The sequence below is a fragment of the Cervus elaphus genome, chromosome 1 (assembly GCF_910594005.1).
Source record: "Cervus elaphus chromosome 1, mCerEla1.1, whole genome shotgun sequence".
In the NCBI taxonomy this organism is placed as follows: Eukaryota; Metazoa; Chordata; class Mammalia; order Artiodactyla; family Cervidae; genus Cervus; species Cervus elaphus.
Genome location: NC_057815.1, coordinates 96,027,799 through 96,052,729, shown reverse-complemented (window position 1 = coordinate 96,052,729; position 24,931 = coordinate 96,027,799). Strand labels below are relative to the sequence as shown.

The 24,931-nt window shown below is 56.9% G+C and overlaps 2 protein-coding genes and 1 pseudogene across 4 annotated transcripts; 1 reads left to right on the top strand and 2 right to left on the bottom strand.

Moving 5' to 3' along the window:
• Window positions 1–892: 892 nt before the first annotated feature.
• On the bottom strand, window positions 893–15,224 carry SMTNL1 (smoothelin like 1). 2 transcript variants are annotated; one of them, XM_043913850.1, is made up of 8 exons: window positions 15,067–15,224; window positions 9,130–9,800; window positions 8,777–8,909; window positions 8,461–8,512; window positions 6,526–6,687; window positions 5,898–6,012; window positions 5,631–5,782; window positions 893–1,144 (listed from the first exon to the last, which is right to left on the bottom strand). In XM_043913850.1, the coding sequence occupies exons 2-8, from the start codon at window positions 9,796–9,798 to the stop codon at window positions 1,000–1,002; spliced, it is 1,428 nt and encodes a 475-aa protein (XP_043769785.1). In that variant the 5' UTR covers window positions 9,799–9,800; window positions 15,067–15,224; the 3' UTR covers window positions 893–999. The 2 variants fall into 2 exon arrangements, with proteins under 2 accessions (XP_043769785.1, XP_043769789.1); XM_043913854.1 differs by having other exon boundaries at window positions 6,526–6,684.
• A 75-nt stretch (window positions 15,225–15,299) lies between these two features.
• On the bottom strand, window positions 15,300–20,536 carry LOC122703279 (annotated as a pseudogene).
• Window positions 20,537–20,962: 426 nt separating this feature from the next.
• On the top strand, window positions 20,963–23,708 carry TIMM10 (translocase of inner mitochondrial membrane 10). Of its 2 annotated transcripts, none has more exons than XM_043913866.1 (3): window positions 20,963–21,053; window positions 21,550–21,666; window positions 23,279–23,708. In XM_043913866.1, the coding sequence occupies exons 2-3, from the start codon at window positions 21,596–21,598 to the stop codon at window positions 23,478–23,480; spliced, it is 273 nt and encodes a 90-aa protein (XP_043769801.1). In that variant the 5' UTR covers window positions 20,963–21,053; window positions 21,550–21,595; the 3' UTR covers window positions 23,481–23,708. The 2 variants fall into 2 exon arrangements, with proteins under 2 accessions (XP_043769801.1, XP_043769796.1); XM_043913861.1 differs by lacking the exon at window positions 20,963–21,053 and adding an exon at window positions 21,290–21,431.
• The last annotated feature ends 1,223 nt before the right edge of the window (window positions 23,709–24,931 follow it).

Here is a 24,931-nt window from a genome sequence, read left to right as displayed (position 1 = left end):
GTGGGAAAAGTCAAAACCTCAGCCAGCGTTGAGGGATTACCTGAGCACAAGGGAGGAGCTTCTGGGTGCGGTGGTTCTAAAACCACTGGCGCTTTTTCATTTTTTGGGCCTCACCACACAGCATGCAGGATCTTAGCTCCCTGACTCGGGATTGAACGCGTGCCCCCCTGCAGTGGAAGTGTGGAGTCTTAACTACTGGACTGCCAGGGAAATCCCCAAACCATGGGCTTTTCAGAGACAGAACGTGGAGTATCTTTGAGTCAAAGACATCACCTCCAGGTCCCACGAGCCTAGTTTGAGTGGGAGTTCTAGAGAATCTTCTACAGCAGTCCCTGTCCTGGAACTCCCTAATCTAGAAGTGTGGAGAGAGGGAAAAAGCTGTGGGCAAGTGCCCCCCGTGGCTGGAAACGTGAGGATGTGGTTCCTTTGGGCCACGGCTTAGAGAACGTTTGTGTGGCAGGCCCCAGGCGAGGCCTTTTGTCCTCTGTTGTCATCTGTTGTTAGTAAGTCGCGTCTGACTCTCTTTGACCCCGGGGACTGCAGCACGCCAGGCTCCTCTGTCCCCCACTGTCTCCCAGAGTTTGCTCAAAATCACCACCACTGAGCCAGTGATACTATCTACGTGATCCCATTTAACCCTCACAGCACCTGCGGGATTCTGAGCCGCTATTATCCCCGTTCAGATGGCGAACTGAAGCTCAGAGAGGTTCGCTCAGTGGCCCAGGGACACACAGCTTCTTGGCGACGAGACCCAGCACACTCCTGTCCCAGATGCTTGTCACGGTTGTTGAGAAAACCACATCAGGTGAGGAAAGTGGGAGGCCGGGGCTGCTTATCCCAGAGCAAGAGAGGCTCCTGGCGGGGTAGAGAGGGAGCCCCGAGGAGCCAGACGGGATTTTACAAAACAGCCTTTAATGCAGTTAAGACTGGAGCCGCCTGCCCAGCCCCGCCGCCTCCGTGGAGCTGAAGGGCGCCTCCCGGCCAGCACTGGCCAGTCCCTCATTTCTTCTTGGTCTTGACCAGCCCCTTCTGCACAAGGCTGCGGTACAGCTCCTGGAGGTAGGTGTAGACGCACTTGGAGTCGGGCACCGCCAGCCGCACCATGTCGTCCACCTCCAGCAGCTGGGCGCAGTCGGCCAGTTTCCTGAGGGGCAGAGGGGGTGGGGTGAGAGGTGGGGGGCTAAGGGACGGGGTGGGGCAGCTCCCCGAGGATGAAGCCCGCAGGACTGCGTGCAGCAGCGCTGGGACTTCGTCTGGCGCAACCATCCCACTGTACAGATGAGACAGCTGCGGTCCTGCAGAGTCAAGACTCAGACTCAGCGTGGCTTGACTCCAAAGCCGTGTTTTCACTGCCCCACGTGTCTGCATGTGGGAGGGCGACCCTCTGGTCTGGGGTTCTGCGTGAACCACCCTTCTATGTGCGCCCGTGTCCGTCATCCAGAAGGACAGGCCCCGCAGGAAGAGTTAAAAGCACAGACCCCTAATCCCGGCTGGAGTGTGGGCGTGCAGCCTCAACTCCAGCTTCCACAGGCTCTGTGTGTACTGAGGGGCGCCGCGTGCTAGGCGTTCTTCTGGGGAGTTCAACACTGAACAAAATAAGAATCCCCCATCCTCATCAACGTTCTCGTGGAAGAAAACAGGCAGTCGTCAAATAGAAACTGATGGTACATCAGAGGATGAGAGATACTACAGAGAAAAAAAAGGCAGGGAAGGACAGGACATGTTTCTGTGTTCAAGGGGGTTTGCTTTTGTAATATTATGTTGGTGATGGCATTTACTTATTTACTGTCAGTGCCTCGCAGCTTCTGGGATCTTAGTTCCCCCATCAGGGATTGAACCTGGGCCCTCGGCAATGAGAGTGCAGAGTCCTAACCACTGGACCCCCAGGGAGTTCCCCGAAAAGAGAGAGAAAGAGACAAGTCGCTCGGTTGTGTCTGACTCTTTGCAACCCATGAGCTGTAGCTGACCAGGCTCCTCCATCCATGGGATTTTCCAGACAAGAACACTGGAGTTGGTTGCCATTTCCTCCTCCAGGGGATCTTCCTGATCCAGGTATCAAACCCGGGTCTCCAACACTGCAGGCAGACTGTTCAGCATCTGAGCCACCAGGGAAGCCCGGAGTTCCTCAAAGAGGTTTTTAATAGGAAAAGTTCTCTTAAGAGGACTTTTAAGCTCAGGAAAGTTCTCCTAAAGAGAGTAAATCGGGTACATATTTGCAGGAAGGGGGTTCCAGGCAGAGAAAACAGCAGGTGCAAATGTTCTGAGACAGGAGTGCTTGAGCAACTGCATGGAACTTAGCAGCAAGTCCTGTTTCTCTAACTTCCCAGCTGCTCTTTGGGAGCACAGGCTACTCCTGGCATCGCCGAGGCCGACCATCTGATCTGAGCATTGTCGGGGCCTTGCCACCACATGCCAGGAGGCTTATCAAATGTTTCCCTCTACCCTTTTTTTTTTGCTGCTCTGCACAGCTTACAGGATCTCAGCTCCCCAACTCAGGGACTGAGCCAGCCCAGCCCAGGGCAAAGCCTGGAGTCCTGGGCCGGCAGGGAGCTCCAAATGCCTTCTCTCGACTGGTCTCGTTTCCTCCACTCCTCTGTGTTCAGCCGGCAGAAGGGGAGCCGGAGACTCACAGCACCTTGGTGGTTTGCCCAAAGCGAGCGGCACAGCGGGGACTCCACCGCGGGCCTGCCGGACGCGCCTGGCATCCCAGCCCTGAAGCTGGGTCCCAGCAGGCCGCCCGGGGTGCCGGCAGGAGGGGCCATCATGTCCTGGCTGGCGTCCTCTCAGGGCTGAGTCAGCTGGACCGACAGCCAAGCCAGACGGGCCTGGGCGCAGGCGAGGCGCGCAGACTGAGGGGCTTCGAGGAACAGGACGAGTTCCCCGCCCCCACCGCCTGCTGTCGGCTCCCGGCTCTGGGTCCGGGTGCGGTTTCCACCCGGGAGAGGCTGGGCCTGGGGAGCCAGGGCGGGACTGTTTCAGAGGAATCAGAGAAGCCTTCTAGAAGGGAGCCAGCTGTGGCCGGGCCCCTTACTTTGCACACATCGTCTGCACACCCAGCCCTAGGAGAGGTTCTGTCAGCTGCCGCGGGTCAGAGAGCGAGGCAGGGGGACTTCCCGGGTGGTCCAGCGGTCAGAGCTTGGAGCTCCCAGGGTGGGGGCGCACGTGTGACCCCCGGTCTCCCGTGGTCAGAGAACTAAGATCCCGCACGCCTCACAGCATGGCCACATGCACACAGCCTGGCAGCTGCAGGAGGACAGTGACCCGTGGCCCAGAGGCCAGGGACGCCTGTCAGGGCCCAGCCACACGCCCTTCTGATGGTGACTGAGAGCTCGCAGTCCCGGCCAGCGGTTTCCCTTTCCAGGGCCGGGTCGGCCACACCCTCCTGCACTAGCCTCCCATAACTCCCTGCTGCAGCCACACATGCATCGTTGTGACCGTCAAATCGGACGATCCAAGAGAAGCGCTTAGCAGCACGCCTGGCATCTGATCACGCTTGGTTCCCATGGTTTGTCATGGCCCTTAAAGGTGCTCTGAGCTCAGAGCAGGACACAGGGCTCCCGACCCCTTCACCCCGACCCCCAGCCCAGGGCACTACCCCCAGCCCACAGCAGGATAACGTGAAACCGAAGGGACCTTCCAGAGCACCAACTCCGCATGCACGCGTGCGTGCTCAGTTGTGTCCGACTCCTTGTGACCCCATGGACTGTAGCCCACCAGGCTCCTCTGTCCATGGGATTCTCCAGGCAAGAATACTGCAGTGGGTTGCCATTTTGGTAAGGAATCTGTCTGCAGTGCAGGAGACCCGGATTCAATCCCTGGCTCGGAAAGATCCCCTGGAGAAGGAAACCACAACCCACTCCAGTACTCTTGCCTGGAGCATCCCATGGACAGAGGAGCCTGGTGGGCTACAGTCCATGGGTCTCAGGAGTCGGACACGACTTAGAGACTAAACCACCACCTCCAGGAGATCTTCCCAACCCAGGGATTGAACCCGGGTCTCTTGGCGTCTCCTGCACTGGCAGGCGGGTTTTTTTAGATCACTGAGCCACCTGGGAAGCCCTTCTGCAGCACCAAGTCTGGGAGTTTTCAGATGGGCTCCTCGGTGCCCGAGGGCCGGGAGACGTGCTTCAGGACCATCTTAGGAAGGGGGTTGGACTGACCTGGGGTGCCCCGGGAGCCCCTCCCAGCCTAAAAAGGCTGCCCTTAAATCTGTTTCCTGTGTTGGGCATCCACTTACTGTTTTGTTTGAGGAAGATGCCGGTGGGGTGGGGGACCCATTTGAAAAGCACCAGTCAGTATTTTTGCCAGTGGGGACATGTAGACCCAGAGAGGGGAGGGTGGCTTCCCCGGGCTTCCCCGCGGGTTGGTGGCCAGGCCTGAACTCGATCAGAGGGCTCAGCCTCCCGAACCAAAACGCTGCCAGCATCCCCAGGGACTTGTTCCCTCCTCCGGGCCTTCAGAAGCACCCTCAGCCGTCCCTTCCCAGGCCCCAGAGCTGTCCTCATGGACGACACCCTCTGCCCAGACTGGGTGGCCCAGAAGCCTCCCCCAGGCAGGAAAGGAAGAGTGGCCCAGGATGAGCCCCCTGGGAGCCTCAAGGCCACTGGGGGACCGGCCGGCCTCCCCGGGGGAGAGGTGGAAGCCTTTGGCCGAGTCCGGCTTTGGGGCTTTGGTGGGGAGGGTGCCTCCGCTCCCCACCACCCGGCAGCCTTGTGTTCACCTCTCAGGGTCTTCCCTGGGCTCCGCTGCTCCTCATGCCCCTCCTGCTTGTCTAGTCCTGGCACCCAGCTGTGTGAACCTCAGCAATAAATCTCCCTCCAGGTCCCATATCGAATAACAAGGATCATCACAGGGGCTCCCCTGGCAGTCCTGTGATTGGGAATCCGCCTGTCAGTGCAGGGACCATGGGGTCAGTCCCTGGTCTGGGGTGATTCCACATGCCTCGGGGCAACTAAGTCTGTGGGCCAGCCACACTGCTGAAGCCCAAGAGCCTAGAGCCTGGACAAGAGAAGCCTGGGCACTACATGAGGAAGAGGAAACCCTGCTCATCACAACTGGAGAAAGTCCGTGCAGCCAAAAATAAGTAAATTTTAAAAATACATAACAATTGTGATATCATTCATTTTAGTATAGAACAGCAGCTAAGATTCTTGTTTGTTTGAAATGTTTGCCACGGGTTAGGCACTGTGATAGGGAGTCCCTATCGCAAACTCCCAGTCTTCCCCTCCTGTATCTCTCACCCGCCTGCATGTTCCCTGCCTGTCTCCTCATAGTTTATTCTGCATATATGTGTATTTGCTATCTGTCTCTTTAGAATGGGAGTCACGGGAGTTTCCTGGTGGGCCAGTGATTTAGACTCTGTGCTTCCAACGCCAAGAGTGAAGGTTTAGTCCCTGGTTGAGGAACATGCCACGGGGCACGGCCAAAAAATAAAATACTATAAAATAGAATAGGCGTCACGGGCAGCGGGGATTTTGTGGGTTTCGCCCACTGCCCCGTCCTCAGACAGTTCCCCGCATCCGGGAAGCACCTGTTGGATTCAAGGAGGTGTGGCCACGGGCTCGGCCTGACCCGCCCTCCCGGGGCCCCGGCCCCAGTCCCCGGCGCTCGGCGGCCCCCGCCCGGCTTACTCTGCGGTGGAGAAGGCCAGCGTGAAGTTGTGGCGGCGCTGCGCGGGGTCCAGCGCCGCGTAGTCGAAGGCGTCGGGGAAGAACTTGTGGATGAGCGCGCAGAAGGCCATGCCGCTGCCCCAGCTCGAGGAGAAGTTCTGGATGTCCACGTGCTGCGGGGGCGGGAGCCGCATCAGGGGCCTGTCGGACCCCCGCCCCCCACCCCAGCACGGCCGCCGTCCCGGCCCGCCGGACCCCCGGCCTGGCCGCCGTCCCCGCCGCGCGCACCTCGTAGTTCCTGGTCATGGCGCGGCACCACTCCAGCAGCATGTTGCGAACGCCACCCACCGCCGCGCCGGCCGCCTTGGTGTTCCGGAACAGTGCCGTGGGGCCCGCGGCCGCCCTGCGCGCCGGGGCGGGGCGGGGGATCCATCAGACGGCAGTCCTCCCGGTGTGTGGGGGGGACTCCCATCGGACGGCCTTCCTCCCGGGGGGCGGGGTCCATCAGACGGCAGTCCTCCCGGTGTGTGGGGGGGGACTCCCATCAGACCGCAGTCCTCCCGGGGGGGGCGGGGTCCATCAGACGGCAGTCCTCCCGGTGTGTGGGGGGGACTCCCATCGGACGGCAGTCCTCCCGGGGGGCGGGGTCCATCAGACGGCAGTCCTCCCGGTGTGTGGGGGGGACTCCCATCGGACGGCAGTCCTCCCGGGGGGCGGGGTCCACCAGACGGCAGTCCTCCCGGTGTGTGGGGGGGACTCCCATCGGACGGCAGTCCTCCCGGGGGGCGGGGTCCACCAGACGGCAGTCCTCCCCGGGTAGGGAGGGCATCAGATGTCCCTCTGGGGCTCGGGCTGTCTCTCCCCCAGCCCATCCTCCCACCAATTCCGCCCCGCCAGCCCCTCGCCTGAATCCTACCCTCCAAACTTGTCCACGATGGCCTTGCGGTTCTGAGCTCGGGGTCCCCGGGGCCGGGTAGGGGCGGACACCCTGCGCTCTGGTGCCTTCTCCTTCTTCTTCTCCTCTGGCGGAGGGGCCTCCGTGGGGCTCTGGGGCACATCACTGGGCGAAGAGTCACTGCTTGGAAACGTTCAGAGGAGCGTGAGAGGGGCTGGAACCCGCCCCTACAGGGAGGAGGCTGGCTGGGCAGTGGTCCCTACCGCCCAAGAGGCTACCGAGCTTCGGCCCACCTCACACACGTGCCTTCGGGCCCAGCCCTGGGAGGCGCTGAGAAGGAAGACAGGTTCAGTCCGACTGCCTAGGTCAGAACTAGGGCACATCTGAGGTCGACCTGAGTTCGAATCCTGCCTAGGCCTCTTATTTGCCAGGTAATCTTGGGAGTGTCAAACCAGTCCGTCCTAAAGGAAACCAACCCTAAATAGTCTTTGGAGGGACTGATGCTGAAGTTGAAACTCCAATGCTTTGGCCACCTGATGGGAAGAACTGACTATTGAAAAGACCCTGATGCTGGGAAAGATTGAAGGCGGGAGGAGAAGGGGACGACAGAGGATGACATGGTTGGATGGCGTCACTGACTCCATGGACATGAGTTTGAGAAAACTCCAGGAGTTGGTGAAGGACGGGGAGGCCTGGCGTGCTGCGGTTCATGGGGTCGCAAAGAATCAGGTGTGACTTAGTGACTGAACAACAGCTTGGGACTGTCATGTCACTTCTCTGAGCCTCAGCTTGCTTGTCTGTATAATGGGAATAGGTACCTGGCAAGGTGGGTCTAAGGCTCTGTAAGAAGGGGAATGTGAACGCTCACCAGGTACCTTTCCCTAAGAAGGTCACATGGAGGTGACTTTCAGCTCGAAATAAAGGAAGACTCTTCTAATGACTGGAGAAGGCAATGGCACCCCACTCCAGTGCTCTTGCCTGGAAAATCCCATGGATGGAGGAGCCTGGTGGGCTGCAGTCCATGGGGTCGCTAAGACTCGGGCACGACTGAGTAACTTCACTTTCACTTTTCACTTTCATGCATTGCCTGGAGAATCCCAGGTACAGAGGAGCCTGGTGGGCTGCCGTCTATGGGGCTGCACAGAGTCGGACATGACTGCAGCGACTTAGCAGCAGCAGCAGCTTCTAACGACAAAATTTGTGCCCTGGCAAGAGGAAGGCTCTCGTGTCATCCAGCACCTTTCAGGCATCAGGCGTCAGCTGAGTGCTTTATACACAGATGTCATTTGAGCCTCACAAGAAGCCTATGAGGCAGGTACCCTGACCGTGCCCACTTCCCAGGGGAGGAGGGGGAAGGGATGTAGCCACAGTCACACAGCTGGGGCTTCCCTGGTGGCTCAGTGGTTAAAAAAAAAAAAAAAAATCTGTTTGCTAAGGCAGGAGACTCGAGTGCCATCCCTGGGTCAGGAAGAGCCCCTGGAGGAGGAGATGGCAAACCCTCTCCAGTGTTTTTGCCTGGGAAATCCCATGAACAGAGGAGCCTGGTGGACTAGGGTCCATGGGGTCCCAAAGAGTCAGACACGACCAGCCTAGCGACCAACACAGCAACAGGCAGCGTCGCTGTCCAAACGCAGGCTTTCTGCTCGCGCCTGACCGGTGATGCTGAGACTGCGGGGACAGACAAGGCTGGGGGCTCCCATGGAGAGTCCTGGGGGTGCTGGGGAGGAGGCTCCTTCAGCACTGGGTGGGGGGGGGCAACCAGGGAGGCCCCACCGCCTATTGCTCCCCACTCCAGCGCTTCTCCTTTCCCCGGCTCTGCCCTGAGCTAGGGGGCAGCAATATTCTGGCATATCCGGAGCCCAGATGCTGGAGGCCCAGTCTCAGGGGACAGCAGGCTCTGAAGGGAGCAGGTGGTGATGGCTGGGGGGGAGCCGGGGCTCCAGCGTTGGACATTACCTGGCTGAAGGACCTGGCTCTTCAGAAGCCGCGGTGTCTGGGCTCAGCCCCTCTGAGGGAGAGGAACAGGAGGGAGGGAAGCAGGGCAATCGTGGTGCGCCCCCCCACACCCCCCGGGGGGCCTGAAGCAGGTGGGGTCCTGGCCCCCCATGCCCCCCACGCCCTTGGGTGGGCCCTGAAGCAAGTGGGGTCCTGGCCCCCTCCCCCGGACGCCCCCCACGCCCCCGGGCGGACCCTGCAGCAGGTGGGCCCTCGGGCACCCCCCCCACCCCGCATGCCCCGGCCGCCCCCCACACCCCCCGGGGCGCCCCCTCACCTGGGCTGGTGCTGCCGCCCTCCTCCGTGGGGCTCTCGGGCCATACCTCCGGGGAGCTGGGAGGCCCCCCCGCCCCGTCCTCGGCCTCGGCCCCTGCACCCTCGTCCTGCTCGTCAGCAGGGCCGCCCGGCTCCTGGAAGGTACGCGCTGGGTGGGCTCGTGCCTGCCCGAGGCTCTGCGAGCGCTTCAGAAAGATCTGGAAGGCAGCCCGGGGCCAGAGCACGGCTCCCCCGGCCCTCCGCCTCCCACCCAGGCTCTGAGACTTTCCCGGAGGAATAAAGCGGCCCGGGGGCTCTGGGGGCGACTCTGGGCCGCCGTGGGGCCCCCGCCCTCCTCCCCGCTTCCGCACTCACCACCCCCTCCGTCGCCTCCTCCTCCTGTGGCTCGGGCGTGGCCTCCTCCGCCCCGGCGGCCTTCTTCGGAGAGTCCGGCTGGGCCGCTGGAGCGCCGGCTTCCTCCTGGGCTGCAGCCTGGGGCTTCTCCGCCTTGCCGCCCGCCTCCTGAGGGGCCGCGGCGGCCTCGCCCTTCCCTTCGGCCTCCCTGCCTCCAGCCTCGGCCTCCTGCGCCGCGGAAGCCTGCTTCAGCTCGGCCTGGGCCTCTCCGCTCGCGTCGACGCTCTCCCTAGACCCAGGCCTGGCCTCTTTCTCGTCAGCCCTCGGCTTCTCAGAGGCCGACGCGGTCTCCCCTTCTCTCTCCGCCCCCGCGGGCTCAGAGTGGGTCTGGTCTCTCCTGTCGGTCTTCCCAGGGGCCGCGGTGGTCTCTCCCTGCCCGCTGTCTTCCTGCTGAAGGCCAGCCTCCCCTTGGGATTCCGCCTTGACCTCACCCAGCCCGTCTGCCTGGCATTCAGCGGGAACGCCGTCCTCGGCCGGGGCCCGCTCCTGCTCGCCCGCTCTGGCGGCGCTCTCGGCGGGGCCTGCGGCCGCCTCCTCCACAGAGCCGCCGCCTCCCGCGGCCTCCGGGGCCTCCGCGGCTGGGGGGACAGTGGCCCCGTCCTCAGAGGGCTTCCCCGCCTTCTGCTCCATCTCTGGAAAGAGAAGACAGACACAGCCGGTCATGCCCCCTTTCTCCAGGTGAAGGCCCTGGAGTCTGGACACCTTCAGTTCAGTCTCGGGGTCGCCATTGCTTGGACATGAGGCAACAACACCCACTTTCCGTCTGGCTAAATGAGGGGAGGGCACCACTTCCCCCAAAGGCGGTGTTGGGCCGGCTATGTTCACTTGCTGTCCACCGAAGGGTCCTCTGCCGGTTGTGACTTGGGCTTTAAAGAACACTGGGTCAGGACTTGCTTGGTGGTCCAGTCGTTAAGAATCTGCCTGCCAATGCAGGGGACACGGGTTCGATGCCTGGTACGAGAAGATTCCACATGCTGAGGGGCAGTTAAGTCCTTGGACCAGGACTACTGAGCCCGCACTCCTGAGCCCGCGAGCCATCACAGGAGAAGCCCTGGGCATCGCAGGGAAGAGTATCCCACTCGCTGCCACTAGAGAAAGCCTGGACACAGCAGCAGAGACCCAGCACAGCTAAAGGCAAATAAACAAAAACACTTAAAAAAACAAGAACGCTGAGTCCCCTCATGCCTTTTCAATGATTTGGCCTCTTTTTGGATGAGTCAGCAAGGTGGTTACAGTTTGACACTGGCATCCCTGGACAGTTACTCCTCTTCCCTTTCGATGGAGATAGCTGTCCCCAGGGCCCGCAGGCTCAGAGCCCAAAGCAGACAGGAATCTCTAGGTAGAATCAAATAAGACTGCTTTGATTCCAGTTGGATTTATTTTTACAGTTACATTCTATTTCTGGCTGGTGACGTGGAGTTTCCATTTCCAATAGTGATATAAAGTTTCTGTTATAAATACACTTATTGAAGTTAAAATCAGCTAATTCGAAGGAATATGTTCAGGAAAGCAGGATACAAGATACCTAAGCTGCGGAGATGGCGTAAAGATGCCTGAGATTTGGGGAGCCCTGGGCCTGCATGGGGTCTGGGTCTCTGCCAGCTCCGAAGAGCTGGCCCTGGGCATGGCAGAGTTCCCTTCGGTGAAGAAGAGATATGTGCTCTCCCTGATTAACCTCCGCAGGGAAGTCTGATCCTCCAGCTGCTGGGGGTGGGAGGAAAGGGAGCGCGTGACACTTTAATGTGAGGTTTCCTCTTCAAGTACTGTATGTACAGTCAGCCTTCCATATCCTTGGGTTCTGTGGATTCAGCCAACCTCGGATGGAAAATATTTGGAAAACAAAAAAACCCAGAAAAGTACAAAAGGCAAAACTTAAATCTGCAGCCGCTCCAACTATTTATGTAGCATTTACATTGTTATTAACAATTGTTTACGTAACATTTTCATTGTCCTGGGTGTTACAAGCGATCTAGAGCTGACTTAAAGTATGAGGAAGGACTGTGTCAGTTAACAGCAAATGCTACACCATTTCATAGAAGAGACGAGAGCATCTGCAGATTTTAGTGTCCTCCAGGGAGGCTGGGTCTGATTCCCCACAGACACTGAAGGATGGTTATGCTGTCCAGTCTACGAAAATAGCTGGGTAAGGGGACAGAGCCAGCTCCTTCATCCTTCTGCCCTTCTTGGGGGCTCTGTTTACTGAGAAAATAATCCCCGAATAGTGTTCAGAGCATGACTCAGGCAGTAAAAGAAGCAGACACTGCTGTCACTGGCTAAAAATACCTCCCGCTCTCTGCAGGGCCGTCACTCTGGGTACAGTACCCCTGGCACCTGAGCAGTTGGGATGGAGGCAGGAAGACTCGGGTACGAGGGCCAGGGCCCTGTTCCTGCCAGCCATTCGGGTCCTGGGGTCCCTGGTTTAGTCTCCCACCGTTTCCCCAGGAAGCGGGCTGGGATTTTCAAAGATGCTCACGCTGCCCTTCAATTCCACTGCTCCTACTACGGCCCACGGTTCACAGCTCTAGCAGTGAATTAAAGCTGGAGGGAAATCAATGAAGCTGGGAGATGGAGCACCCATCGGCAGGGAGCTGGGGGCTTGCCCTGACCTCGGCCCCAAGCCTGGGACCGGAGCGAATCTCCTTGCCTCTCTGGAGAGTCTTCATTTCCAACACAGACGGGACTGGTTGAGGTTGAGTTAGCGAACTGTGTTCTGTGGAAAACTGCGCTGTGCTCTAGTCGTGTCCGACTCTGCAACCCCATGGACTGTAACCCACCAGGTTCCTCTGTCCGTGGGGACTCTCCAGGCAAAAATACTGGAGTGGGTTGCCACGCCCTCCTCCAAGGGATCTTCCCGACCCAGGTCTCCCGCATTGCAGGTGGATTCTTCACCAGCTGAGCCACCAAGGAAGCCCAAGAATACTGGAGTGGGTAACCATTCCCTCCTCCAGGGGATCTTCCTGACATAGGAAATTGAACCGGGTCTCCTGTGTTACAGGTCGATTCTTTACCAGCTGAGCTACCAGGGAAGCTGTGGAAAACTAGGGCCTCCTAAGACATTCATAGGGCTTCCCAGCTAGTGCCAGTGGTAAAGAACCCACCTGCCAATGCAGGAGGCGAAAGAGACTTGGGTTTGATCCCTGGGTCTGGAAGATCCCCTGGAGAAGGAACTGGGACCCCACTCCAGTATTCTTGCCTGGAAAACTCCACGGGCAGAGGAGCCTGGTGGGCTACAGTCCATGGGGGCTGCAGTCCATGGGGCCACAAAGAGTCGGACGTGACCGAGTGAGTGAATGAGACATTAATGAGGGCTGCACTGGGGACAGGAGGGTGTTCACTGGCTATGATTCTTCCAAAAACAGCCTACTCTTAACCATTTTAGAGTCTTAGAGCTTCATTAGCACTTAGAGTCCAGATACCCCATAGTAAAGAAATCTTAAGTTTGTTTAGCTTCCTTTAACTCGTTTTTCTCCAAACATATTTGGCCTTGGATTTTCTTTTTCATGGGTTCTTTTCATTTTGCTTTATCTATCCTGAGGTAGTCTCTGCCCCAAGTCTCCTTCTCCTCCTGCATGGGCAGGTGGGTTCTTTACCACTGACACCACCTGGGAAGCCCTATTAATGTCTTAGGAGGCCCTAGTTTTCCACACGCTTCCCTGGTACAGATGTGAGAGTTGAACCACAAAGAAGGCTGAGTACCGAAGAATTGATACAGTACTTTTGAACTGTGGTGCTGGAGAAGACTCTTGAGAGTCCCTTGGACTGCAAGGAGATCCAACCAGTCCATCCTAAAGGAGATCAATCCTGGGTGTTCATTGGAAGGACTGATGCTCAAGCTGAAGCTCCAACACTCTGGCCACCTGATGCAAAGAGTTGACTCATTGGAAAAGACCCTGATGCTGGGAAAGATTGAAGGCGGGAGGAGAAGTGGACGACAGAGGATGAGATGGCTGGATGGCATCACCGACTCAATGGACATGGGTTTGGGTAAACTCTGGGAGATGGTGAAGGACAGGGAGACCTGGCGTGCTGCAGTTCATGGGGTCGCAAAGAGTCGAACACGACTGAGCGACTGAACAACCACCCTGAGACGCATCTGCTGCCCTCTTGAGCAAAGCCCCCTTTAGCAGAAGAAACTTTGGCGGATGCTGGTCTAAATGGTCCACACACCCCATCCCTGCCTTGCGCTCTTGTTGGGAAGGTGGTATGGTGCACAACTGAAAATCACTGATTCTTCAGCTTCCTACGAGGGGATTCCCAGCTCCCACTGCGACCTTGAGCAAGCTTCTTACCCTGCCTGGGTTTTGACTTCTAGAGATAAAAATAGGTCTCACCTCACAGGGATGGTGGAGGGTTAAGAAAGCCAATGCATAGAACGGATTTGGGGGCGTTCCTGGCACGGAAGGAGGACTCAGCCTACATCAGCTTGAACGGTGTAGGTTGGCTTCTGCCCTGCCCTGGGCCAGATTAAGGTCCTGACTCAGCCAGGAGGGCATTTAGTTGGTAAGACAAGGCAAAGAAAACTGAACACCGGTAAGATGATGAGCCCTCTTCATGCCTCACAGTGTGGCAGTCAGAGGCTAAGACAGAGCTGAGCCCCGCAGCCGTCTTACCCTTCGTCCAGGCTCCACACACAGTCCGGTGGAGGGGAAGGGCAGGCGTACACACACGCGCACACATGCGCACACCGCCCCTCAGCCATCCTGCGTGTTCCTCACCTCAGCTCTCCACCCTCCAGGCCTGTCAGAAACAGCCAAGGAATGAAGAAATGCAGAATACTGAGATGCTAGGATACCACCACCCACCCCAGCAGTGACTTCCCTATAGCTCAGATGGTAAAGAATCTGCCTGCAGTGCAGGAGACCTGGGTTTGATCCCTGGGTCAGGAAGATCCCCTGGAGAAGGAAACGGCAACCCACTCCAGTATTCTTGCCTGGAGAATCCCATGGACGGAGGAACCTGGCGGGCTAAAGTCCACGGGGTCGCAAAGATTCAGACACGACTGAGTGACTAACACACACCGCAGCATGAACAATTCTACAGCTTACTGCGGCACCCTCCTATGCCTCCCTGCTTCCTCACTCTAACCCCTCGGAATAGGCCTTACTGGCCCCGTTTTACAGATGGAGGAATTTGAGGCTTGGGGAGTGGAAGGCCCTTGACTACAGTGGTGCTTAGGACAATTAAATGGCCAAACTGTATGGAGAACCCAGGTCCCCTGAGGACCAGTCCACAGCTTCTGCCGGAGATGCTGCCCCCTACCAGCTCCTCAGCCAGCGTCCCGTGGGAGGCGCCTGGCGGGGGTGAGGGGGACCCCAGGAGGGCAGTCGGACGTGGCTGAGGAGGTCGGCTCTCACTTCCAAGTACGCGGTAGCCTCTGTCCCACTGCCTTGCCCAGGAAGCCTTCACTCCGCCCCGGTTTTGTGTCCCCTGCGGCAGCTCCCGTCTCTTCCTGTTTGTCTTGGCAGAAGGGAAGGCAGAGTAGCCAGGAGCCCGAGTTCCGAGCCCCACAGAGTGGAGACAGTGCTGGGGGCTCTGCTGACACCTCACGACCTCTGCTGCTCGGCCTGCCTCCCGGTGGTCCTCCAGCCAGCGACATCCCTCGGAGATGCCTGTCTCAGCTGCTTAGAGATGCCGCCTCCCACCCCAACTGGACTCGGAAGTCTGCGAGGCCCTCTCTGCCCATCAGGTCCTGGTGGGTGGCCACCTGCGGGCAACTCTGCTGAACACCCCAGGGCTGAGTCTCCAACCTCTGGCTCAAAAGAGTCGACATAGTGATGGACAGTCGGAGAGGATTTCTCCAACCGGGGGGCGCTGCTCAGAGGCTCCTGCCCTTGGAGGTGGGCAGAGGGGTCGGCAGACGGAGGGGCCGCTTGGAAAGGGGAGCAGGGCTTCGCCTACCTGCGGGGCCTCTGTCTGGGGTCCTGGAGCCGCCTCCTTCCTCGAGCTGAGCGCTGTCTCTCCCGGGCTGTCTTTAAGCCCCCGGGCTTCTAGCCCCCACCTTCCCCCCACCCCCCCACTGCAAGGGCCTGGGGCCACGGACCAGCATTGTTTACTATCCTGTTGGTACAACACTCCCCCTGGACGGGGAGGCTCAGGTTTCCCGAGGAGCGCCGACAGGTGGCACCTTCCAATCACTGCCGGGCCCTCCCGCCTGCCCGGGCCCGCGTCCGTCCTGTGCCCGTCTCCTTCCCCGCGTCCTCGCCTGGCCCGGCGGCCCTCACGGCGTCTGCGGGCCCCTGTGGAGCGTGGCCACCGGCTGGCCGGCCTCCCCGACCGAGCAGAGCCCAGGTCCTGCACCTTCCTGCCCTCCACGCGCCTTCCAACAGCCCCTTTACCCGTCCTCGGACTGAAGCAGCTGCAGGAGGCTGGGCGAGGGAGGGGGCGAGGGGACAGCTGCCGTGGGGACCTGTCTCGGGGGCCCCCGATGGATGCAGTGGGGGAGGGGCGGAGAGAAGGGAGATGGTCCAAGCTGACGGCTCACGAGTCCAGATGATACCAAACCGAGCTCTATTTTGAGCGAAGTGACCGGGACATAGTAGGCGTGGAACAAATTTTTGCGCTGAATTGAGATTTTTGCTCCGAAAAACAGAACATCTTTCTTTACCTTCTCCGGGGATCCTGTGGTCTAAGAAGGGTACTGCTTTCGGAGAATGTGTGAGGGGGGCTGTGACAAAGCTGGGGACTCCCCCAACCCCCCCACCATCCCCACCACTTCAGCCACCCTGGCCTCCTTCCAATTTGTTCAATAAATTGATTCCTTTCCGTACTCAGGACTACCACTCTTCCGCTCCTGCTCTTTGCAAGACTTTCTGCTCTCAAATGTCATTTCCTCCTGGAGGCCTCCCATGACCTTGAGTTCCTCTCCATCATCTCCGCATATTTTATTTCCTTCTTGTACACTATTTGTTGAAATCCCAAATCACCTTATCCATTTCTTTGTCACAGGAGTTTCTCTCTAGGCTCTAAGCTCCACGAGGGCAGCAGCTTTGTTTCCTGTTCATGGTTATATGCCCGGGGCCCAGCAAATTGCCTGGGTCACATGGGGTGCTCGATACATAGATATTAAATCAGCAAACACTTTAGTTAGCTTAAATATGGAATGAAAACTTGGGGGCTTATGCCTGGCATGATCTGAAAGCCAGATCTGGGCACCAGTGGTTGAACAGTGCAATGCTGTTGACTGCCAGCCGTCCTTAGCGTGAAGATGTCTATAACTTTAAGGGCATGAAAATTGCATTGTGGAAAAAAGACTTCATCTGTTAGAGATACAGTTAGATGGAGAAAATACGGCTAAATGCTGACAATGGTCAAGTCCTGGTGGTGGGTGACTGGTATGTGGAAGTTCAGTACGCTGTGCTCGCCACTTTTCCGGACTTTTATTTATCTTTCATGCTTCTCCTTGCCTCTCTGTTCAGGTCTTTATTCCAAATCAGCTGCCCCCAAAAAGTTGGCGTTTATGGAATAAGCAAATGTAAGTGTGCGCAGCAGCCTACTTTCCCTCCGGGGCGGGCTTCTTTTCGGCTGCTGGTTCCTTGGTTCCCTGCAGCCTTTTTCCCCACCGCAGGCTCCTTGCCCGGAGCCCCCTTCTGATCTGACGTGGCTCCTGGTGCTGCCGCCGCCTCACCCAGGCGGATTTCGCGGCTCTCGGCCTGCCGAGCAGTGGTGCTCCGGCGCACGGTCCTTGCTGTGGATTAAGCGTCAACAGGAGTCTCAGGTTTTCCAGTGGATTCTTCAGGACTCTGCGATGAATCTTCTTGCGTGGTGCTTGGAGTGCTCTTTGGATTTCTGGACTTTTCAAGGGTCTGCTGAGGCCTGTGTTGAGCATCTCAGGCATGGGGAGGCTGTAGTTACTCTTGAGGGAGGCTGCTTGACGCCAAGTGCCATACCGCTCACCTGACTTTCGGGGAGCGCTTTCAGTCCAAATGCAGAAACATCCCGCACGACCGCCAGGAGCAAGTTTCAAAATTGTTCAGCTTGCTTATATTAAGCGGAATGATTCCAGGGATGTTTCTGAAGGCCTTGATGATACCATTGTCCGCATTATCCATGAGGCAGGGGCCGCTGCGCTGGATATGGCTTCTCATTTCACCTTGGCCAGCTCCCATTCCCCGAGCAGCGCAGACCTTTGTGATATCATTCCAGACCTTCTGTTTCTTCAGAAGCGAAACAGCCTCCTTGGTCTTCTTGTAGCCTTCAGCTTTATCTTCAGCCACCAAAGGGAGTGCAGGAACTCCTTCTACACGATGACCTTTAGGCATGACCAGCGCTGGTGGGGCCGAGGCAGCCGGCGCAGAACAGACGGAATACACCGCAGATGTATTTGCTCTGCGGTGCCAACGTTGCCAGGTCCTGGTTGGTGCAAACAGGCGGCCCCCAAGACCCATATTTCCAGAAGCACACTGGCCGGAACGGGGAGTCCCGCCACCTCAAACCCTGGGAATTCGAGCCACAGCTCTGCTGGTACCCCGAGGGTTTGATGAGCTGCTGAGCCACTGACAGCAGAGGGCTGTCTGTTGCTTTTGCGCAAGCTGGCGTGAACCAAGTTCACGATATCGGGTCTAATGGGAGCCTGGAACACAGCAGGCAAAGTGGCATTTTTTGCCAGATGACCCCCCCTTTTGGGAGTACACTGGTATCAGTGGATGAGCACACGCCGTCGTGGGGGGAGGAGAAGGCCACGCTCCTCTCAACCCGGCGGCTCCCGCAGGAAAAGTTTTCTGTACTTTTAAACTTTGCCCTAATAAATAGAAATCTAAAAAGAAAACAACACTTCATTGTTATTGAGCAACTGTCATGGATTAGGTGTGTTAAATATGTTATTTTTTTCTGTTTGCTTTGTACTGATTTTTAAAACTTCATTTTGAAATAACTCTAGGTTTATAGGAAGTTACATAAGCAGTACAGAAAGGGTACTGAAGGTTACATTTTACCCAAGATTTATCCACTGAGCGCTAAATCTTACATAACTATATGCAATATCACAACAAGGAAATTGGCCTTGATATGATGGCTTGTATGGTATTATGACAGCTTAGATTTGTGTAAAACCTCCACCCACAGTCAGGACAGGGAACCATTTCTCCCACACAAAGATCCGCCTCCTGTTATTCCCTCAGGCACACTTCCCTCCCTCTCCACACCAACTCTAACCCTAGGCAATCTCATTAATCCTTTCTCTCATCGCTATAATTTTGTCATTTTCAGAATGTGATTTAAATGGAATCATGCAGTTACACAATTATTCATAAAATCTAATAAAAAAAAAATCCCATCCAGGAAGCAGATTCTTCTCTAAGAACCCATCTCCTTTTCCATGTAATTTCTTAATATTCCATATATGTATAATGTTTTCAAAAGCAAAAACCAGGATAACGTATGTACAATAATATACATCACAGTGTTATCATAATAGCCCAAACTGGAAACAACCCACAAGTTCATCAACAGGAGCACAGACAAATGCACTACGGCTGATTTATATAATCACACACTAGACAGCAATAAAGAAAAGTGCACAAGAGAGACATATGATTGTATGGCCGAAATCTTACAGATGCTACATTGAGTTAGAGGTGAGGCACAAACAGAAAATAATGTGTAATTTCGCTTACATGAAGTTCAAGAGCAGGCAGAACTAACTGATGCTGATAGAAGTCAGGATAGAGGCTCACTGCAGGGGAGGGGATATGGACTGGGAAGGGACATGAGATCACATTTTAGGGTGCTGGAAGTATTTTCTATCTTAATCTGGGTAATGGTTATTAAAATGAATATCTGTTTAAAAATTAAGCTTGAGATTCTGCGTGTTACTTTACTGTCTGAATTTTATACCTCAATTTAAAAAATTTATTCATTGTTGGTTGCCCTGGGTCTTTGTTGCTGTATGCTGGCTTTCTCTAGTTGCAGAGAGGGTAGGATCCCGTTCATCGTGGTGCACGGCCTTCTCACTGCAACGGCTTCTCTGGTTTCAGAGCATCTGCTGTAGGTGTTCAGGCCCTGTAGTCGTGGCTCAGGGCTTATCTGCTCCAAGGGATGTGGAATCATCCCGGACCAGGAATTGAACCCATGCCATCTGCAGTCGCAGGCAGATTCTTATCCACTGTGCCTCCAGCGAAGTCCTATACCTCAGTTTTAAAGTATCAGAGCACGGGGATCGACAAAGCGTTTCAGTCCTTAGAGCAGTGCTGTAATGAGACCCAATGTTTAAAATCGTGACTTTCTCAGGGAAGTATACTGTGACCAACCATATAAAGTGTCTGACCCAACTTCTCCCATGGGTAATGTACCCTTGCATCTTTAAATTTTGTTTACTGGGACGTCCCTTGAAAAATCCAGGATTGAGGTGGATTTTTTTCTTGGGGTGGGGGGGGGGGCAGGAGACAGGCACGCAGAGGAGAAACACATTTTCTTGTTCTCTGGTGGCTCAGACAATAAAGAGTCTGCCTGTAATGCAGGAGACCCGGATTCGATCCCGGAGTTGGTAAGATCCCCTGGAGAGGGGCTAGGCTACCCACTCCAGTATTCTTGTGTTTCCCTGGTGGATCAGATGGTAAAGAATTTGCTTGCAGTGTGGGAGACCTGGGTTTGATCCTAGGTTGGGAAGATCCCCTAAAGGAGGGCATGAAAATGCACCCCAGTATTCTTGCCTGGAGAACCCCCATGGACAGAGGAGCCTGGCGGGCTACAGTCCACGGGGTCGCCAAGAGTTGGACACGACTGAGCGACTAATAACCTTCACACTCACAAATACCCTTCTTCTTCACCCAAAAATGCTAGGTCAGCTCTGGCAGCAGCTGTAATGGCTGCCTAATCATGTTATGCAGAGATGGCCCGGGGCGTCTAACAGGAGTTGAATTAAACATACTGTGTACTTGGACTCCTCTTTGTGCAAGAAGGAACCTCGCACGTCTCTGCAACCCCAGAGACGATTCAGGGACCTCCGCACAGCTGTATTCACCCGAAAGCCCTCTTGACTCTGGTTCTCAAACCTGGCTGCACAGGGGAATCGCTGGGGAATTCTACAACGGACCTGTTAGGTAGGTAGAATAGGAAAAAGGAGCAAGGGAGGGAAAAGTCCGCGAAAATAGAACAAAGGGAAGTCTGAGGACCAGAGTGAGGACCTCAGGTAGAACAAACAGCACTCCTGGCTAGCCCAATTTACATAGGGCAGGCACAGGGGGGAGGAAAAAACATAAAAAGAGGAGCCAAAGGGCCGGAGCTCTCCTCCTCTCTCCCCTCTTCGCGCCCTTTGGGTCGGCATTCCCTCACACAGCTGTAACACGGAGTTGTCCAAGGGTTTTAACCTCCGTCGCTTCAAATTATTGCTGTTACGAGGCAGAACCGAGGAAATTACACACTCCCACGACATACCGATGCTTGGGTCCTAGCCCCAGGGACTCCGATTTATTTGGTGCGACGTGGGCCCTGGACACTGGGGTGATTTTAGGCGGCCCAGGTGGGGTTACATGCATCTGAGAGCTGCAGTGTGAGGACGTCCTTCCTTCTCTGCACCAGACCTGCACTCCGACCTCAGCACCCCCGGGGGCGGAGGGTGAGGGTCACCGAGCTCGGTACCCCTGCCCGGTCTGACAAAACCGATAAACTCAAATCGCTCTGCCATCCCCGCTAGGGACGCGAACTCTACCTGGGCTGCGGGCGCTCTACGCCCCGCCGCAGCCTCTATGGTACCCTGCAGTCCTCTCTAGCACCTGGAGGACTCCCTCGCCTCCGGCCGGAGCCGGCCGCTCCCTCTCTATGGTGGCGGATTTCCCGGCGCCGCCCGCGGCGGGGTCTTCACTACGGAAGCGTGGCCTGAGCGGAAGAGAGGCGGGACTTCCCGCTGGCCGCGCCCCACGTGCTTCCGTTCTGCCCCGGACGCGCGCGCGGTGAGTGTGTGGCGTGTGCACGACGCCGGGGGCCCCGGGGGCGCGGGGAGAGGCCCGGGCCGCGGGGAGAGGCTCCGAGCGCGCGGCTACCTCGACGACGGCGCCGCCGCTCCAGGGCCGTCGCCCCGGGCCCGGCCCCGCAGGGCCGCGTCGCATCAGATCCGCAGGGCCCCGCGCGTTCGTGCCGCCCGTTTGGGGCCCAGTTCCGGACGCCCCCCTCTTCTCCCGGAGAGACGCCACCTCGAGGGGCCGGGCGTCAAGGCGCCGGGACCCGCTCTGCAGGCCCGCCGTCGCCAGCTCTGCGACCTTGGGCGGGGCCGCGTTCCCCTTCGGAGCCTCGGTTCCCACGTCCGTCGCGGGGTGCCTGAGCTCCCCGAGGTTAGCGGCCCCTCCTGGTCGGATGCCCCTTGCGATTCTTCCACGTCCTGCAGCCCCTGCGACGGGAAAGCGACTGGGAGGGCTGGCTGCTGACCGTGATGTCCCCCTCGTCCCCCAGGAACTAGGAGGCCGGCAGGAGATCTCTTCCAGGGCGCACGGCTGAGATGGACCCACTCAGGGCCCAGCAGCTGGCCGCGGAGCTGGAGGTAGAGATGATGGCCGACATGTACAACAGGTAAGGCCGATCCTGCCGCTCCCTTGTCTTAGAGAATGCTCCCGGGTCATCCTTTCCAAGGGCAGAGATGGGCGACTTCCGAAAAATCTTCGTCTCAATCTAGATAATAAGATAAACTGAGGTCCATACTTACCTTCCCAGCACCCACCCCCACCCCCACGCATGCATGCCCAGTGGCTCAGTCGTGTGTGACTCTTTCCCGCCCCTTGGACTGTAGCCAGCCAGGCTCCTCTGTCCATGGGATTTCCCAGGCAAGAAGACTGGAGGGGGTTGCCGTTTCCTTCTCCACCCACCCCCATGGTTAAGGGCCAATGCAGACGCAGTGTGGACTCACTAGAAGGACTTGGACATTGGGATTGGGATGGAATTGATGATGGAGGAGCCGAGCAGAAAGAGAAAGTCCAGCCCTGGCTCTGGTTGGGTTCTGGGAACAGTAGAGCAGTTAGTTGCCTTTTGACAGATCGCAAGTAACCCATTTAGCAGTCAGCGTTTCTGAAGTGGTTCCTCCATCTCAGTCACGTGTGGAGCACTTTATAGGCATAGTTTTTTAATACTCTCCACTGAGTTCCCTTGTCTCATTTTTAAGGTGAGGACATTGAGGCTTCTAGAGGTTCGGTAGCTTTCTCAGGGTCCACAGCTTGTCAGTAGCAACCTCAGGACCAGGACTTCGGTCTGACTCCTAACGAGTGCCCATAACGACCTGGCAGTTTGGGAGCAAATCACAGCCACACCAGCCACCACGACAGTGGCCTTGGGCAAGTTACTTGGACTTGTAGACTGGTGGTTATCGCAGCTATAAAGTGGAGTTCATAATAGAACCTTCCTCATAGAGACATTATAAATATTAAATGTTAAAATAGAAGATAGACTTATCAAGCCCAACACAAGTAGGCAGTCAACAGTATTTGCTATTTTTATTGGCTAAAACTCTGGTATCCTCTCTTGATTAGTTGGGTTTATCTTGGAGGCTATACATGAGAATAATTTATTAAAGTAAGCTGTGAAGTCAGGCTTCATGCGTGCATGTAAGCTGCTTTGGTCATGTCCAACTCTGCGACCCCCATGGAGTACTGTAGCCCGCCAGGCTCCTCTGTCTGTGGGATTCTCTGGGCAAGAACACTGGAGTGGGTTACCATGCCCTCTTCCAGGTGATGTTCCCCACCCAGGGATCGGACCCACGTCTCCTGCATTGGCAGGTGGGTTCTTTACCACTAGGGCCACCCAGGAGGCCCCCAGTCAGCTCCCGGGGTTCATAGCCCAGCCTTAGGTGATCCCAAGGCTGGCTGTGCCTCCACTTCCTTCTCTGTAAAAGGGGGTGACGATCGTGCTCACTACACGGAGTTATCCTAAGGACTGCACGACAGAGTCCATGTCATGCACTTAGCCTGATGCCTGGAACACAGCCAACACTCAACTGATGGTTCCTGTCTGATGAGTCAAAAACATGGGGTAAACGTGGGCTCAGACAAGGCCCTCCCAAGACGGTGGGGGTGCAGATTGGGGGTTTACACCGCCTTCTTGGTGGGTGAGAACAGGGCCGCAGGGCAGGAGTGGTCGCGAGTTCCTGGTTTGCCACAGCAGGCTGCTGATACGACCTTGCCCTTCCTTCTAGAATGACCAGCGCCTGCCACCGGAAGTGCGTGCCTCCCCACTACAAGGAAGCAGAGCTGTCCAAGGGCGAGTCCGTGTGCCTGGACCGGTGTGTCTCCAAGTACCTGGACATCCATGAGCGGATGGGCAAGAAGCTGACAGAGCTGTCTATGCAGGATGAGGAGCTGATGAAGAGGGTGCAGCAGAGTGCTGGGCCTGTGTGAGGCGCCGAACAGTACGCCCTAAGGAGCACCCCATCCCTTCCCACTTGTCTAATAAAAGTGCCCCCGTTGGGTGTCATCTGTGAAGACTGCAAGGCCTGGGCTCCTTCCGGAGAGTCTCCAGGAGCAGAAGGAGTTTCCCAGGCGCAGAAGGGTGTCTGTCACCCTGGGCTGTGACTGTGTGTGTGAGTGTATATGTATATATTATATATTAAAACAAATTTATTGACACCCGCAGTGTGCAAAGCAGTGTGCCTGGCACTTGGGAGTGAGGGCGGCAGACACAGCCTCTACCAGCAGAGGGAGTCTGATGTGTTTAAAAGCAGAGACCGTCCCGTGGCTCAGGTGGGCAGTCCCTGGCAGCCGCTCGCTGTGGGATCCTGACTGTCGCTTCACTGTGCTTGGCTTCCTCATCTGTAACATGGGGGGACAGTCATAGGGCTGGGCTGAAGGTTAAGAGAGTTAACGTGAATAAACCACTTAGAATAATGATGGCCAGAGAAGGTTCCCAAGACACTTAGGTTTTCTTAACAAGCATATGCTTTGTCTGGTTTGGACGCGCTGGGTCGTCGTTGCTGGGTGCGGGCCTTCTCTGGTTGTGGCGTGCGGGGTTCTCCTTGCAGCGCACAGGCTGTAGGTGCGGGGGCGTCAGCAGTTGCAGCTCATGGTCCCAGTTGCTCCGCAGCAGGGGGAATCTTCCCGGACCAGGGATCAAACCCGCGTCTCCTGCATTCGCAGGTGCCAGCTTTTTATGTTTTAACAGCTTAAGTGCAGGCCGGTGTTTTCCCAAACGATGGAATAGGAATGATTTTAGAGGAGCGGGTGGAAAGTCGATGCAACTTAAGTAGCCACAACGTCTTGGTTCCAAACGTCCATAGCGGAACACGCGAAGGGACCCATCGTCACGCACTGTGTGATCCAGGGAAGGGCCTGAGTGATAACTGCCATTAGCCATTCGGGGTTCACCTGAGTCCACACGGGACCAAACTCACCGTTTGCGGGATCTGCAGTCTAATCCACCCAGCAGGCTAGAGGCCCTCTTAGGAAATGGGGGCTCCGAGAGGTGGTGGTTTCTGGGTCACAGGAGAGGAGCAGTAGCCTGGAGGCCAGGATGGGCTGCTGCACGTGCTGCCTCGCAGAGGAGAGGCCGCAGCGACTCCTAGGCTGAGGGTGCCCTTGGAGAACTGCGGCTCTCGGGTAGGGCGCTCGCTGCACAGGGACCTTCGGTGACCCCAAAGCCGCCGGAGTAGCAGAGGCTTCATGGCAGAGGGCGGCGTCTGGCACGGAACCTCACCGGGCCGCTGGGCGCACAGGACAAGTAGAGGCAGCCGTGTCAGGCTCGCAGAGGACAGGTTCGGGGAGTTCCCTGGCCGCCCAGCGGTCGGGTCTTGTCACTTTCACTGCCACGGGCCCAGGTTCATTTCCTGGCCGGTAACTAGTATCCCACAAATTGC

Excerpts from the sequence above, each read along its gene's own strand:
- SMTNL1 (XM_043913850.1), bottom strand. The coding sequence starts at position 9,798 with ATGGAGCAGAAGGCGGGGAAGCCCTCTGAGGACGGGGCCACTGTCCCC. Across the intron at positions 8,910-9,129 it reads AGGAGGCGACGGAGGGGGTG|GAGCCGGGCGGCCCTGCTGA; the intron begins GTGAGTGCGGAA and ends CGTACCTTCCAG. Across the intron at positions 5,783-5,897 it reads CCATGACCAGGAACTACGAG|CACGTGGACATCCAGAACTT; the intron begins GTGCGCGCGGCG and ends CCGCCCCCGCAG.
- TIMM10 (XM_043913866.1), top strand. The coding sequence starts at position 21,596 with ATGGACCCACTCAGGGCCCAGCAGCTGGCCGCGGAGCTGGAGGTAGAG. Across the intron at positions 21,667-23,278 it reads ATGGCCGACATGTACAACAG|AATGACCAGCGCCTGCCACC; the intron begins GTAAGGCCGATC and ends CCTTCCTTCTAG.